We start from the raw sequence: 13,972 nt of genomic DNA on the forward strand, positions 1-13,972 counted from the left end.
GAGAGGTGTTCCAGACCTCTGATCACCCTTGTGGCCTCCTCTGGATTTGTTCCAATGGGTTCACATCTTTCATGTCTTGGGATTCCCAGACCATGACAGTTCAGTTTAGGCAACCCACTTGAGTCTATCCCTTTCTTATTTTCAGTTTTCTATGGGGAGAACTGGAGTATTCATAGAGGTTTATGGAAATCACAGTTTATGTGAACTTAATCATCTGCATTGTAAATTCTACTGCTGGAACTGAGCAGTTACATTTCACAATTTTGAGCATCATATAACTGAAGTATTTTGGTTGAATGCCTGCCTAGCTCTGTTAGTTTAATGCAACTGCACCACAGAATGCTAATGATGCAAAAAAGGTATGTTAAAAACAACAAACAAGTCAATAGGAATTAATAAAGCAAAATGACATTTCAACCCAATATGTCATTTAATAAAAATAATTGTTTTAATTAACACACAATATATAAATAGAACTTAAATTAGAAAAATGTATTAAAAGTGATATGCTATAAATGATAAATCATAGATCATAGGGCAACCTATAAACCAATTGCCAAACTCAGAAAGAAATGTCAATGAATTAATATATACTTGTGATGGCCTAAACCCATAAATACAAACCTAGATACTCCCTTAAAGAAAAAAATAAAAGGCTATTTTTCCTGTGGTGATACATATTGGCTGATTCTTTACAACCCTACTATTTATTATGTATAATAGTCCTATTATCTTCAAATTTTTCAGAGCACTACTTGTGTACCAATAAAGTGGTCTGCTTCTTCAGTTACAAAGTTTTACTGTATCTTGATTAGTTATCACTACATTGCAGGGATTATTCTGTGATTTTTTTTCTACTAATACTCTTTTTTTTCAGCCTTCCGACTTCAGAATTCAAAGACCAAAGTATGAAATACCTTGAGGTATATGCTCATGGGACAAGATGACTTTTACACTTTCTTTTGGCATCCCCTACTGGTGTACAGCTGTGAAGACTCCTCCTTGACACTGAAGATCTCAAAACAGCTCCTATGTTTCTTTGGCCAAATCCTTTTGAATGTTAACAACAGCTAAAGAAATAGCAGGTTAATGGGAAAATATTTATATTCTCTTCAAGCAACATAATTTCATTACTTCCATGAATATACCGTCTCCTTAAACAGTACATCTAATTACACTACTTTGCTTGTTTTACATCATTTATTTTATCTCTTTATTTTTATTTTGGTTTAGGTTTTGTGGTTTTTTAAATCTTAATAACAGAGAAAGAAATGTTAAATTTGTCATTCAAACTATACCATGGTAAATATGCTTTGTGATAATGCAGTGAGGCAAGGCATAATTTTCCATCACTTAATAAATCATGTGAAGATGAAAAATCTGCATGAAAATTCCAAATCCGTTCCTTGAGGACTGGATGGAATTTTTTCCCATTATTAGTATTATTATTACTTATGAAACTTTATTTTTCCAAAGAGAGTGGAAAAGCATTAGTGACATTAACATCCGTCTATTTGTTGTAGCTGCAGTGTTTCCTAATGTGGAAACCTTCAATCTCCCTTTAGACGCCAGGCATATCTGGAAATATGATCAAACCAGGCTCCCTAGAAGAATCAAAGGAGACAAACTAGCATATCAGATTAACAAACTAGGAATTCTCTGCTGGCTATACAAGTATTGGGCTGCACTTTTAGACAGCATTTTTTTAGGAACCAAGCATACTCTCTTTTCTCACCATTATTAAGCATGCTCATGTGAATTTTGTCAAGAAAGGACCTCAGAAATGGACAACCCTTGTCTGGTCTATGATCACAGGGTGTGCACATGAATGGGAGCTGAAGGATCTTTCTGTGAAAACTTACTAAGAATGGAAAATAAATAATTTTAATAGAAATCAAATATACTGCTGAAAGCTGATGTTGATCAATGACACCATCCAAATGACAAATGATTTCTAATTGCAGATTTTGCTCATTCTTTGAATGCTCATTCATCTTTAGTGAGTATAGAATGGGAGTATGTATTGCTAAATATTAATACTTTCCATTAATCTTAAAATGCATTTATGATTTTCAGTTAGATGGAATATTATCACCTGTGTCCTTTCAGGTTATCTATTGGATAGTAATAGAATCTTCCTTTTTTGATAGAATACTTTGACTCTTCATCCACACATATCTTTATATTTTCTTTTTTTAAAAATAAAAACTTGTGATTTTTTCAAATATAAAGTTCACTGATATTTAAATAAACATAAAAACCACTATTATCTTACCTTCCTCCCCCTCCCTGCCCCACTTTCCCCTATTGTTTGGGTTTTTTTAAACTGCAGCTTATTAGTATTTTTCTAGAGTTAATGACTAGAATATTCCTTTTTTGTAGATGGGATTTATGAAGCATAAATAGCTCATAGTGATAGGTGATAGCGCATAGGTGACTTGCTATGTTGAATTTTCAGGCAACCCCAACAAGGGAAGAGATGATAATCTTGACTCCATGTTTCAGAAGGCTGATTTATTATTTTATGATGTATATTATATTCAGAGAAAATGATATATTAAAACTATATTAAAAGAATAGAAGAAAGGATTTCATCAGAAGGCTTGAAAGAAATAGAAAAGAATGATAAAATCTTGTGACTGACCAGAGAGTCCAAGACAGCTGTACTGTGATTGGCCATTAATTAAAAACAACCACATGAGACCAATCAAAGATGCACCTGTTGCATTCCACAGCAGCAGATAATTATTGTTTACATTTTGTTTCTGAGGCCTCTCAGCTTCTCAGGAGAAAAGATCCTAATGAAAGGATTTTTTATAAAATATGTCTGTGACATTGCTAAATAGGTAATAACTGCCTGGAACAGAGAGTCCAGGAGTCTTTGCTCCCAAGTGTATATTTTAATTTTACACAATCTATTTTCTCCAGGTATAGACTATAAACTAAGAGGATTCAATTTCATATACAATGAACATTTTTGCCATGCACCTTAACTTTCAAAACAAAAGTCTTGAAAGTGTACCTTATATTTAAGTAAAGGATAATGCTGACAACCAGTGACATTAATAAACATCTGCAAGACGCTGAGGCTAGTTCTGTGTGTATAAGTAGCACCAGGACAGGAAGAAGGTTTGCCATTATTCATGCTGAATTGCCAGCACCATCTACAACACTGCTTTCTGTATGCCAGCTCTTTCCCAGGAAGCGTCTAGGCTTGGACAGCACATCCTCCTAGGCAGTACAGAAGAACAAACCCTGTGTGGTGATGAGACAGTTTAAGCAAGAGTACACAATAAGGCTTTGCGACCTAAGCCTGAGATCAAAGAAGTGTCCCTTGCAGAAAATACCATGTAAATGCATCAAAATTGATTTCTTTAGAACTGCTCTATCTTTAACCATGAATCAATGTGTTTGTCTATAGAGTTATCTTACTTCCTGAAGTTCTTAGATTGCACTGAAATAAATTTCCTTGAATTTCAGAGGGTCAAACATTTCCTTCCATCTGTAGGGCAAACTGTACTGCCAGGTACAGACCAGTATCTACACTGGACCCAAACCTTGTTTCTTTTGAAATTTTTATTGAAATCGGATGCATCCCTTCTTGATATTTAGAATGTTCTGTATGAGTCATGAAATAATACCATATGGTATCAACTGTTACTTAATTTCAAACATAGTGAAGGAGAAAATGAAGTTTCTACTTTTCAGCTTAAAGTGCATCTGACTTAGTTGCCATGCTGTTTCAATGGTTTTGTCTATGCCATTTGGTTGAACATTCTTGTCCCTGCGAAATTACATTTTTTATTATATTTAAAGCCTCATTTTAGTCCAAACCACACTATCTATACAATTTCTGTTCAGAACATAGGCCACTCTCTCACAGAACAAATACAAGAGTACAGAACAAATACAAGAAGTTATTTTTCTCCTTTTTGTTAAAGAAAAGTAGATGGTTGGAGGTCCAACCTCTCAAGATATGGAAAAGTATTGAACTGACATCTATTTAATTGAATAGTAATTTCTGTGAATGCAAATACTGCACTGCAGTTTCCCAAAACATTTGGCAAAAATTTTTAGGTTTAGGTTTTATCTCTCCATAAAAGTAAAACCAGTTGAAATCTTTTGTCCTGCTTCAGGGTAACAGTCATTCAACTGAAGGGTAAGGTTTCTGAAAAAACAGAGATTCATTCCAGCTGCCTTTTTTTTGCTCTTACTACTTCCCTTATGGTAAACAAACACCTAGTATCAGAATCTGATTTGTTCTGGGAAAAAACCTTATATGTACATAATAAACAACTATTTCTTACAAATCCATCACCTATGACTCATACAGTTAATAGGAAATAATCCCATATTTGAAATTCATAAAACAGGTATTTATAAAATTAATTAAATAGAAATAAATAGGATGGTGTTTGTTAACTCAATACAATATTCGAAGCTACAAAGTGAAACTCTAACGTTTCCTGTGGGTTTCTGTTCCTCTTCTCCCACACTCAAGGAAAGACTGTATTTCACAGGTATATTCTGGATGTGGAAAGAAAATCTTAGAAATGGTGACTTAAATAGTTCTAACATTTCTTAACAGTTTAATGCTGACTGCCTACCAGCTGCAATCCTTTGATTTATGGCTCTCCATTCCTTTCATTCCTTTTATTCTGAACAGCACAAAGATACTGTGCCACCATTTATAATGCAACAAGGGTAGGACATTTGTAACTTTTCTTCAGTAACAAGAACACCACATCATTCATATAGTCTGAGATAGAGTCAAGTAACAAAATGCAGTTCAAGACTTTTGCCAGAAAAATAGGATCAAATTCAAAGATGCAGTTTTCCAAATTCCCAATGCCTAGTGTCGAGCAGGAATCATAATTTTAAGTTTTTTGGCTTTGTTTCTTTTTTTTTTTTCTGGAAAGAAATGTCTGTATAGTACATCCTAGCTGTCTCTCATGGGCCAGAGAAATTACTAAAGAACTAAATCTTCAAGTTATGTGTGTCTTTCAGTCCTAAAAATCTCATAAAAGGGCTGAAAAAAAGTCTGGAAGATTTTAATAATAAATTTGCAGAGTAGAGTGGGGGGAAAAAACCATACAGGGTAAGTTCATGCTTTTAGTTTTAGTATCATCTTCCTTACATGCACAGGTCAGCTACTGTCTGTATTGTAGCAAAGGTTTAGAGCCAGCAGTGTGTTTCTGGCCTTGATATGCAAACTTCTGCCTATTTGACTGTACTATGCTGAATGTCAAAACCTAGCTTAGCTTTTTGTCCCCTTTGAAAAAATAAAGGATTTTAAAGATTTTTTTTTCATTAGAATATAGTAATAGTGAAATAATAATTTTATTCCTGCTCCAGTTTAGGCAGAGGTGAGTTCATCTATTTGTATATTAGTATATATTCATTACATAAATACAACAGAATATGAAGTCTAGTAAAATTTGCTGATTTAAGAAAAATAAAATCAGCATTTTATTTAAATGCAAAATCTAGTTACTATATTGTAAACAAACTTCACATGGTGTTTAATAAAAAACCTACTGAAATTGCTGAGAACTTTTCCCGTTTCCAATAGGCTTTATTTAAATCTGATTTTCAGCAGGAAATATCTGCAGTGCAGATATAATTATCTTTTCTCACAGTTGTGACTCTTGTAGAGACTTGTTTATACTCATGCCACTGTGACTCAACAGGAACTGGCTCAGTACAACCTGAGTACAACAATATATCCTTCAAAGACTGAAAGCATGCTTTTTGTTAATTAAATATGCATGCGTGCATATTTGCAGAGACAATGTATGTGCTGATTGATTTTTTCTGTGCCTTCACTTCTCATTCCATTTCTATTCAGCTGTTAATTAAATGTGTTTGCCTCACTAACCAGGAGTCTCCTATGATGGAGCAACTGCACCAGTGGACAGAGCTGGTGTCAAAACTATAAACGTCATCTATCCAGACCTTTGATAAGGTCCTGAACAACGTTCTTACTTCTATATTGGAGAGGTATGGATTTGTTCAGTGAACCTTTCAGATGTATAAAGAAATGGATGGATGGATGGATGGATGGATGGATGGATGGATGGATGGATGGATGGATGGATGGATGGATGGATGGATGGATGGATGGATGTTCAAAGAGTTGCAGTAAATGATTCAATATACAAGTGGAAACCAGTATTAAGAGGTCTCCCTCCGGTGTCTGCACTGTGACTGATACTATTTAATATATTTATTGATGATGTAGACAAGGGGATTGAGAGCACCCTCAGCTGACTTGCAGGTGACACCAAGCTGAGTAGCATAGTTGACATATCTGAGGGATGGGATGCCATCCAGAGACTGACAGGCTGGAGAAGTAAGCTCATGTAAATATACAGAAGTTCAGCAAGGCAAAGTGTCAGTACAGACTGGGTGATGAAGGTATTAAAAGCAGCCAGACAGAGAGAAAGAGTTGGGGATACTGTTGGATGAAAAATTGGACATGAACTGCCATGATGCGCTTGAAGACCTAAAAGACAACTGCACCAAGTGTGGGCAGCAGGTTGTGGAAGGTGATTTTCCCCTTCTAATCTGCTGTAGTAGACCACACCTTGAGTATTGCATCCAACTCTGGCATCCTTGTTAAAGGAAAGAAGAGAATTTGTTGGAGTGAGCCCAGAGGAGGGCCATGAAAATTATCAGAAAACGGAACACCTCTCTTATGAGAAAAAATTGAGAGAGTTGGTGGTTTTACAGCCTGGAAAAGACCTTCTTATGGCCTTTCCATATATGTGAATGCAGCCTATAGGAAAGATGGAGAAAGACTTTTTACCATGGGTTTGTAGTGGTAGGACAAGAAGCAATAGTTTTAGACTGAGAGAATAAAGGTTTAGATTGTCTGAAAAGAAGAGCTTTTTTAGAGTAAGGATGGTGACACATTGGAATAGGCTGTCTAGAGAGGTTGTAGACTCCCCATTTGTGGAAATTTTCAAGGTCAGGTTAGAGGGGGCTTTGAGCAACCAGATCTAAAGTCAGGTATCTCTGCCCAAGGCAGATGCTTGGAACTAGAAATTCTTTAAAGGTTCCTTCCAACCCAAAGCATTCTATGATTCTGTGATTGCAGATATGAGTGACATCATCTCTGGTTGTATTGTTAGAGGCATGAGAATAGTATAGAGAAAATTTAATTTAAAATCTGTTAACTTTGAATTTAGAGTAATGTGATTTTGATCCTTAATATATGTTTTATTTTGTGTGTGCAGCATTGAATAACATATTTTTAATTCATTCTAAATAAAAATAAAGTATAGAATAGAAATGGAAAATCTTTTTAGCCTTTAGCCGTGACCACATTACTTATATAATGTATAGAATTTTAAAAAAGGCCAAACAATTTTACAGACAACTGTGTGTTATTATTTCAAGTGTGATGTAGTAATTGATGCTACTGTTTTCAGAGATCTGTGTTTTTTCAAAAACAGGCAAATAGATATAAATCAATGTGGACCAAGTACAAGTTTCATCAATTTCAGGGGTACGCTCCAGGCAATCTTGGTATACTGGCACATTTTCTCAGTATGAGACGTAGCTGAAAACCCTTCTGGTATGATTCAGATGACAAATGCCACCTCTGAGCTGATACGCAGACCCTGGGGAAATGACTTCTTTTTCCCATGGAAAATGGCCTCCGTTTGTGGCCACTTGTACTGGCCAACAGCTGGGTGCCTATCTAAAAATTTCCAACCTTCACTGAATTTCTCCAAAACTTAAGATGCCAGCAATTGGGACCCTCCCTTCCCTGACAGTACCAAATGCCACCTCTGAGCTGATACCCAGACCCTGAGGAAATAATTTCTTTTTCCCATGGAAAATGGCTTCCATTTGCCACCACTCGCACTGGCCAACAGCAGGGTGCCAACCTAAAAAGTTGCAAACTTTGCTGGTGTCATGGTTTGACACTGGCACAATGCCAGTGCCCCCATGAGAATACTCTCTCTCTGGTTTCTGCTGTGAGATGTGACCAGGAATAAGCAAAGCAGGCTCTCACTTAGGAGAAAAAAAATTTATTAACTAAACTACAAGGGAAAGGGGGGAAAAAAAAATAGAAACACACAAGCAAAATGAAAACTTCACAAATACATCTCCTCCTCCTCCCCACCAAATTCCCAATACAATACATCCCCCAGATCATCAACTCTCAGTCCGGCACCACCCTTCAGAATACTCAATCTTCAGTTCATCAAGAGGAGAAGGAGTCCTTCTTGTGCCAATGGTGACCTCTTCTCTTCATGTCCAGCACTCTCACCACTGAACACAGACCAGAGCTGCTTCTAGGGTCGACTTTTAAAGATGCTTTGTCCCACTCCAAATAGGCACAGTCTCAACTTTGGGACATCTGCCCCCCCCCATATTTTTTTCACCCCCTGGGCCCAAGGGGTACCTACACCGAACCTTCTTGGTCCTGAGACATTGCCTCCCCCTAGAATACAGTCCCTGGATCACAAGGAAACATGGGTCTGTCCATGGCTACACAAAAAGAGTCTAGCATAAGCTACTCCATCATCTCTTCCACCTGAGTTCTTCTCTATTTCTCTCATGGCCCATTTCCTCTTATCTCATCTATATCTTTCTTCTCATTCAACTCCAGGAGGATTAGCATTTGTAAGGTTTCCATCATCCAAGAAAAGGGTTAAAAATCTGAGGCTCTGTCTGTCCAGAACTCCCACGGCTGCCCTGCCGGGCACCTTCTCGCACCGCCCCCTTCTCCTTCTCGGCCAGCCACTATAAAATTTCAAGGTGGCACAAGCACAGGCACAGGCTCTCTCTCTCTGTCTCTCCTGGGGGGGTGGGGGGTGGCTGCCCGATGTCTCTCAGTGCTCCTCCACCCTTCCATCCTGCAGGGGCCTTCACCTCCCTTCTGTCCAGGGCCCTGGCCTACCTCACCCGGCCTCATGGCTTCCCCTCCCCCGCCCAGCCCGCAGCCGGGCAGGGGAGGTCTGAACCTTTCACTGACCAGAACCCAAGAGAGCCTCCAGGGGAGAGCCCTGCTTTTAACCCCATGTTCTCAGAGGCGTATCCAATATCCCAATGGCCACATTAGGTGCCAACATTAAAATCTGAGCACCAATTGGCCTGACCACAGCATCCCAGAAAACATAGTTCCTGTCAAACCACCACAGCTGGATTTCTCCAAAACTAAAGCTGACAGCAAATAGGCCCAAGCATTCCCTTACAGCCCCAAACACCAACTCTGAGCTGATAGCCAGACCCTGATGAAATTACTTCTTTTTCCCATGGAAAACGGCTTCCATTTGCGGCCACTCGCACTGACTGACACTGGGGTGCCAATCTAAAAATTTGCCAACTTAAAAGTTAACTGGCTGCAGTTTTGATTTCCTTCTTAAATATATCACCGAGGTGCTACCAGCTTCTCTAATTGGCTTAGCAGCATGTCTGTTCTTAGTACCAAGCAGGGATTCACTTTGCCAGGCATGGAGGAAGCTTCTAGGAGCTTTTCACAAAAATTCACTTCTGTGGCTGGCTTCTTCCCTCCCCACCAAAAACCAAGCTGTGCAAAACCAACACCTTAACTAATACATAGTATGCAACCAATAATTTCTTTTAAACGATACTTTACATTTTTTACCAAATGCACTGAAATGGATCAATAATATTGATCAAAATAGTTCCAGTTAAATAGAAATATTGGGTCATGCAATTCTGATTTACATAAGTATTTTTTGTACAATACACAGAAGCTTTTTTCATCTCTAAAGAAATGGTTTGGATCAGAAGATCCAGTATTGCCATCCTGAGATTTTTGTTTTGAAGGCCATAAGCTGTGCTCAGTGTTTTGGGTATATTCTTTGTTGTGCCTTGCACAATTTTGGTTAGAAAGCCAGTAGAGATGATGTCCTTGCTGCAGTAGCCATGCTAAATAAGGCAGAGTGTCTGGCTGAGGTACTGGGGCTGTAGACTATCCACCACTTGCCCAGGCAGGTGAGCATCTCTAAAGGAATATAATATTGGCTATGCTCTCAGAGATTTACAGAGAGAAATATCCTCATAGCTCCAATGATTTGGCTCCTGGAGCTCTGAGGAACATGTTGTAAAGAAGAAGGCTGCCGTCTTTTCCAACAATCTTCCATGCATTCAAGAGAATAATTGAACTTCTTGTCTGAGAAAGAAAGAAATAATAGTAGTAATTAGTTCTTTTTCTCTGTGCATCACTGATTGAGTTTGGGTATGTTATATATATATATTTTTTTTTCTTTAAATATTACATCATAAGGTGTTCCAAATTCCCAAATTCTGCTTCACTTTATTTTGTAGACTGGTTCATCTTCTCTCTGCTGTATTATTGCAGACCATATCTGAATGGATTTTTCTCTTTTTCATTTTGAACATTATAACATTTAAACTGTATGAACAGAACACTTTATTTATCATTATTTTACCAGTTTGCAAGGAAATACAGAATTTTGAAGACAAGTGGCACAACTCCACTTGTGGTTTTCTATGGAAGAGAAGAATTACAATGTCCTACATTCACAACATTGTTTACAGTAATATTGCAGCTGGTTTCCAACAATTTAGGTCAGGTTCTGGAAGCAGGCACCTATGATAGAATAGAAGTCTAAAGAACTTCTATTCTAAAAACTAAACTAAAAACGCAGCAGTTTGGCTGCGTTTCTTGAAAAATAGCTAATATGTATCAGCATTGTGCTGAATCCTGTTGTACAGACACTTCCTTTGACATCTGAACTCATTGCTGGACTTCTGTATCTCAGAATCTGCTACAGTAAACCTGTGTTTCCTTATAGCTTTGGTTCTAATCTATAAAAGCAAGAAAAGGTTGCCATATCACTCCAAGATAAAGAATATATTTAGAAAGCAGTTAATGGACTGCTTTTTTTATACAAGTAGGAATTATACAGATTTAGTTGTTTGATGGGTTTTTTTTGCTTCTCAATAGAATTTTAGAAGTGATAGGGTAAGAAAGTGTGGATTTTTAAAGGTTTGCCTTAAAAGAAGAATTAGAGGGGAAAATGTTGAAAATAATTAATCTAGAACTCTCTGCCTTTCCTACAGAGTGTCAGAACTAAAAACCAAGAGGAGAGAGTCCAGACAAGATGATTGAATAGAATGAATTCAAAATAGCATTCTTTTTTCTCTGAATTACAGCTCTAAACCTCAGGATATTAATAGGAAATACATACAATCTCTAACATTTAAAAATGGATGATGAAGTTTTATATCCAGTGAAGTGTAAGGCTTCACATTTTAATCTGATTTGCATTTTGGTGAAAGCCTGGAATTTTTTGCAATTTGCCAGATAACAAGTGATTTAGAACAGTAAGTATGCAAGTAATCTTTTGGACCCTTCATCTTCCTTCTTATGACAATTAATACATTTATTATACTCTTATTTTTATTCCATTGGGGATTTGATCATGAAAATGTCTAGTTATTCTTTTCTGGTTTTGAACCACTCAAAGGCATTAATCAAAACTATTCAGAAATTCTTGATCTGCAACAGTGACAAGCACTAGACTTGGTAAGAGTCAGTGGACATCAGCATGACAGCTGATGTCAGTGGACACCCCTATGACAGCACATGACGGGCTGTTTCTGGCAGGACTGATGTTTGAGGGGCTCTAATTCTGTGAAATATAACATTCTAGGGATGGGAAAAATAGAAACAGATTCTGAACTTTCCACCCAAACCATGAACAAGTAATAGGGCAGGTAATTTTCTGTGGAAATTTCTTTAGCCCCAGTGTTGTGGATGATGATTACTCTTTCTACCTCCTTTGGCCAGCTACCAACACAGGCACGTTACTCCACTTATGGACAGAAAACTAGAATGAGTGATTTTTGAACAAAACACCTATCAGGACCTTAGAATGTTTTTTGCTCCAAAAGGTTTCAAGGGAGATAGGGAAACAATTCCATTTTCGAGAGTGTGTTGAGAAGACAAGGCTGAAAGTTAAAACCCATGGTTTCTGTTTCTATATATGTTACTGATTTTGCTTATTATCTTAGTCATATAATGTTGGAATGTTGGGAGACACAAGACAAATTATGGACTTTGGACCTGGTTAACGTAAGAGATTTGGTAATAAGATGCCTTGGCAAAAGCAAATGGAACTTTGAAAATTAGACCTAGATTGCAAGAAGATTAAATCAAACCGGTTTAACAGAAAAAGAAAATCCCATTAAACTCTGCAAGCAAGAGATATTGTTATATGCATAATTTTGTGTATGTGATTTTAACCTAATAATTGTAGTACACATTACTAGTCTCCCTGAAATAGTATATAAGCGTTTGTATCCCACAATAAAATCGGATTCTGATCACAGAGTCAGTCTCCCCATCTCTCTCCATCGCCAACAATTAGAGCCTCTGTGTGAGGAAATGAACCGGTCTGACTGGCGGCAGTCGGCGAGCCCCTGGAATTGATCGTGATGGTGAGAGAACTGCGTTTGGGCCCACAATCCCTGTCTGCGGCTGACAGGTGAGCCAGGGGAACTAAAGGAATGGGAAAGGAAATGCCCAAAGAGAGACGCGTCTATGAAACCATGCTTGCTGGCAAGCATGACTCCCCCATCCTAAAGGAAGACCTTAAGTCACTTTTACTTCCGTCCTGGAGAATACTTTTTAGGACGTTGAAAAAGCCAGCCCCCTACCCCGCTCTGTCTCTCCTCACTCTGACTCTCCCTGCACGCTTGAAACTAGCACGTCTGATACTGAAGAGTGGCCGCAGCCATCAACCCTGCCCAGACAAAGGAGGGGGAGGCATCCTTTCTCACAATCATTAGCAGTTTATATCACTGACTGCAGCTCTAGCAGGGAGGGGGAGCCCTTCGATCCAGGGCCAATAGATTATGAGACTGATCCATTCCTCCCTGACCCTCGTGAAATGCAACTAAAGAAAAATGCTCATAAGGAAGGGGACCCCCAAACTTGTGAGAAATCTTGGCATTTGAAAAAGGACTGCTTTGAAAAGGGGGAGGCCAGATCCAAAACTCCCGGTATTCCCCCTCACTGCTGTAATCAATGTTGGTCCAAGTATGATTTTGAAGGGCGTCCGATATTGGGAAACTGGAGCAGAAGCAGAAGCAGTCTCCCAAAGCAGCCTTCGCCGGACCACAGGCAGCCCTGGCTGGACTATTAACTGACCAGCCACCCCAGGACAGGAATGGACCTGGCAACCTCCAACACAGTAACATTGCTTGATTCATCTGTTCATTTGATTCCCACAGGAGTTTTCGGACCACCTAGACAGCGTATGCATACTTTGTTTGTTTGTTCTCCCAGGTGCTATAGATTCCAATTCCCTTCAGGAAATAAAGATCATGGCTTGGACTCCCCAGCCACCCCGTGTAGCCCTGGCAGGGAGCCATACAGCCCAACACATATTTTCCCTGGCAGCACCCCTATCTTCATTCCCAATAATTGAACGGAGGGACGAGAATTTTTGGTTCCACAGGGGTCCCACAGATTTTATGGACACAAGGTATTACATCTGAGCATCCAACATGCCAATGCAAAGTGACTCTGAAAGGCAGAGACACTCCTAACAAGACTGATACAGGACTCGATGTGACTGTTATCTCAAGGAGCCAATAGCCCAATGAATGGCCATTAACGACTCAGGGATTCTCCGGCATGGGTGGAAGGAGTGAAAACCTGCAAAGCCCACACTTGGTGTAAATAAGAGGGCCTGGTGGGCAGATCACCACAGTTAAACTTTTTGTGATGTCTGTCCCCCTGGTTTTGTGAGGGAGGGATGTGTTAACACAGTGGGGAATTTTTATGCATTCAGATTTTGTACAGGAGTCATTTGGGACACTCAACACGCCCTCAATGGTCCCTGGCTGAAGTGCCCCAGGCACTTTCAAGCATGGAAAGGAGCAGCCCAGCTATCAAAAGCCACAGTTCATACAGATCTAACACCCTGAAGGACACCTAGCCCTGGTCAAATGTCCAGTT

General features: G+C 38.7%; 1 protein-coding gene across 1 annotated transcript in view; it reads right to left on the reverse strand.

Moving 5' to 3' along the window:
• Positions 1-8,023: 8,023 nt before the first annotated feature.
• Positions 8,024-13,972, reverse strand: part of DCBLD2 (discoidin, CUB and LCCL domain containing 2) — a 78,131-nt gene continuing 72,182 nt past the window's right edge. Inside the window, exon 15 of the mRNA XM_066572062.1 lies at positions 8,024-10,153. Coding sequence (XP_066428159.1) covers positions 10,014-10,153 — 140 coding nt within the window. The 3' untranslated portion in view covers positions 8,024-10,013. The remainder of the gene's footprint in view (positions 10,154-13,972) is intronic.

The sequence above is a fragment of the Molothrus aeneus genome, chromosome 2 (genome assembly GCF_037042795.1).
Source record: "Molothrus aeneus isolate 106 chromosome 2, BPBGC_Maene_1.0, whole genome shotgun sequence".
NCBI classification, from domain to species: domain Eukaryota; kingdom Metazoa; phylum Chordata; class Aves; order Passeriformes; family Icteridae; genus Molothrus; species Molothrus aeneus.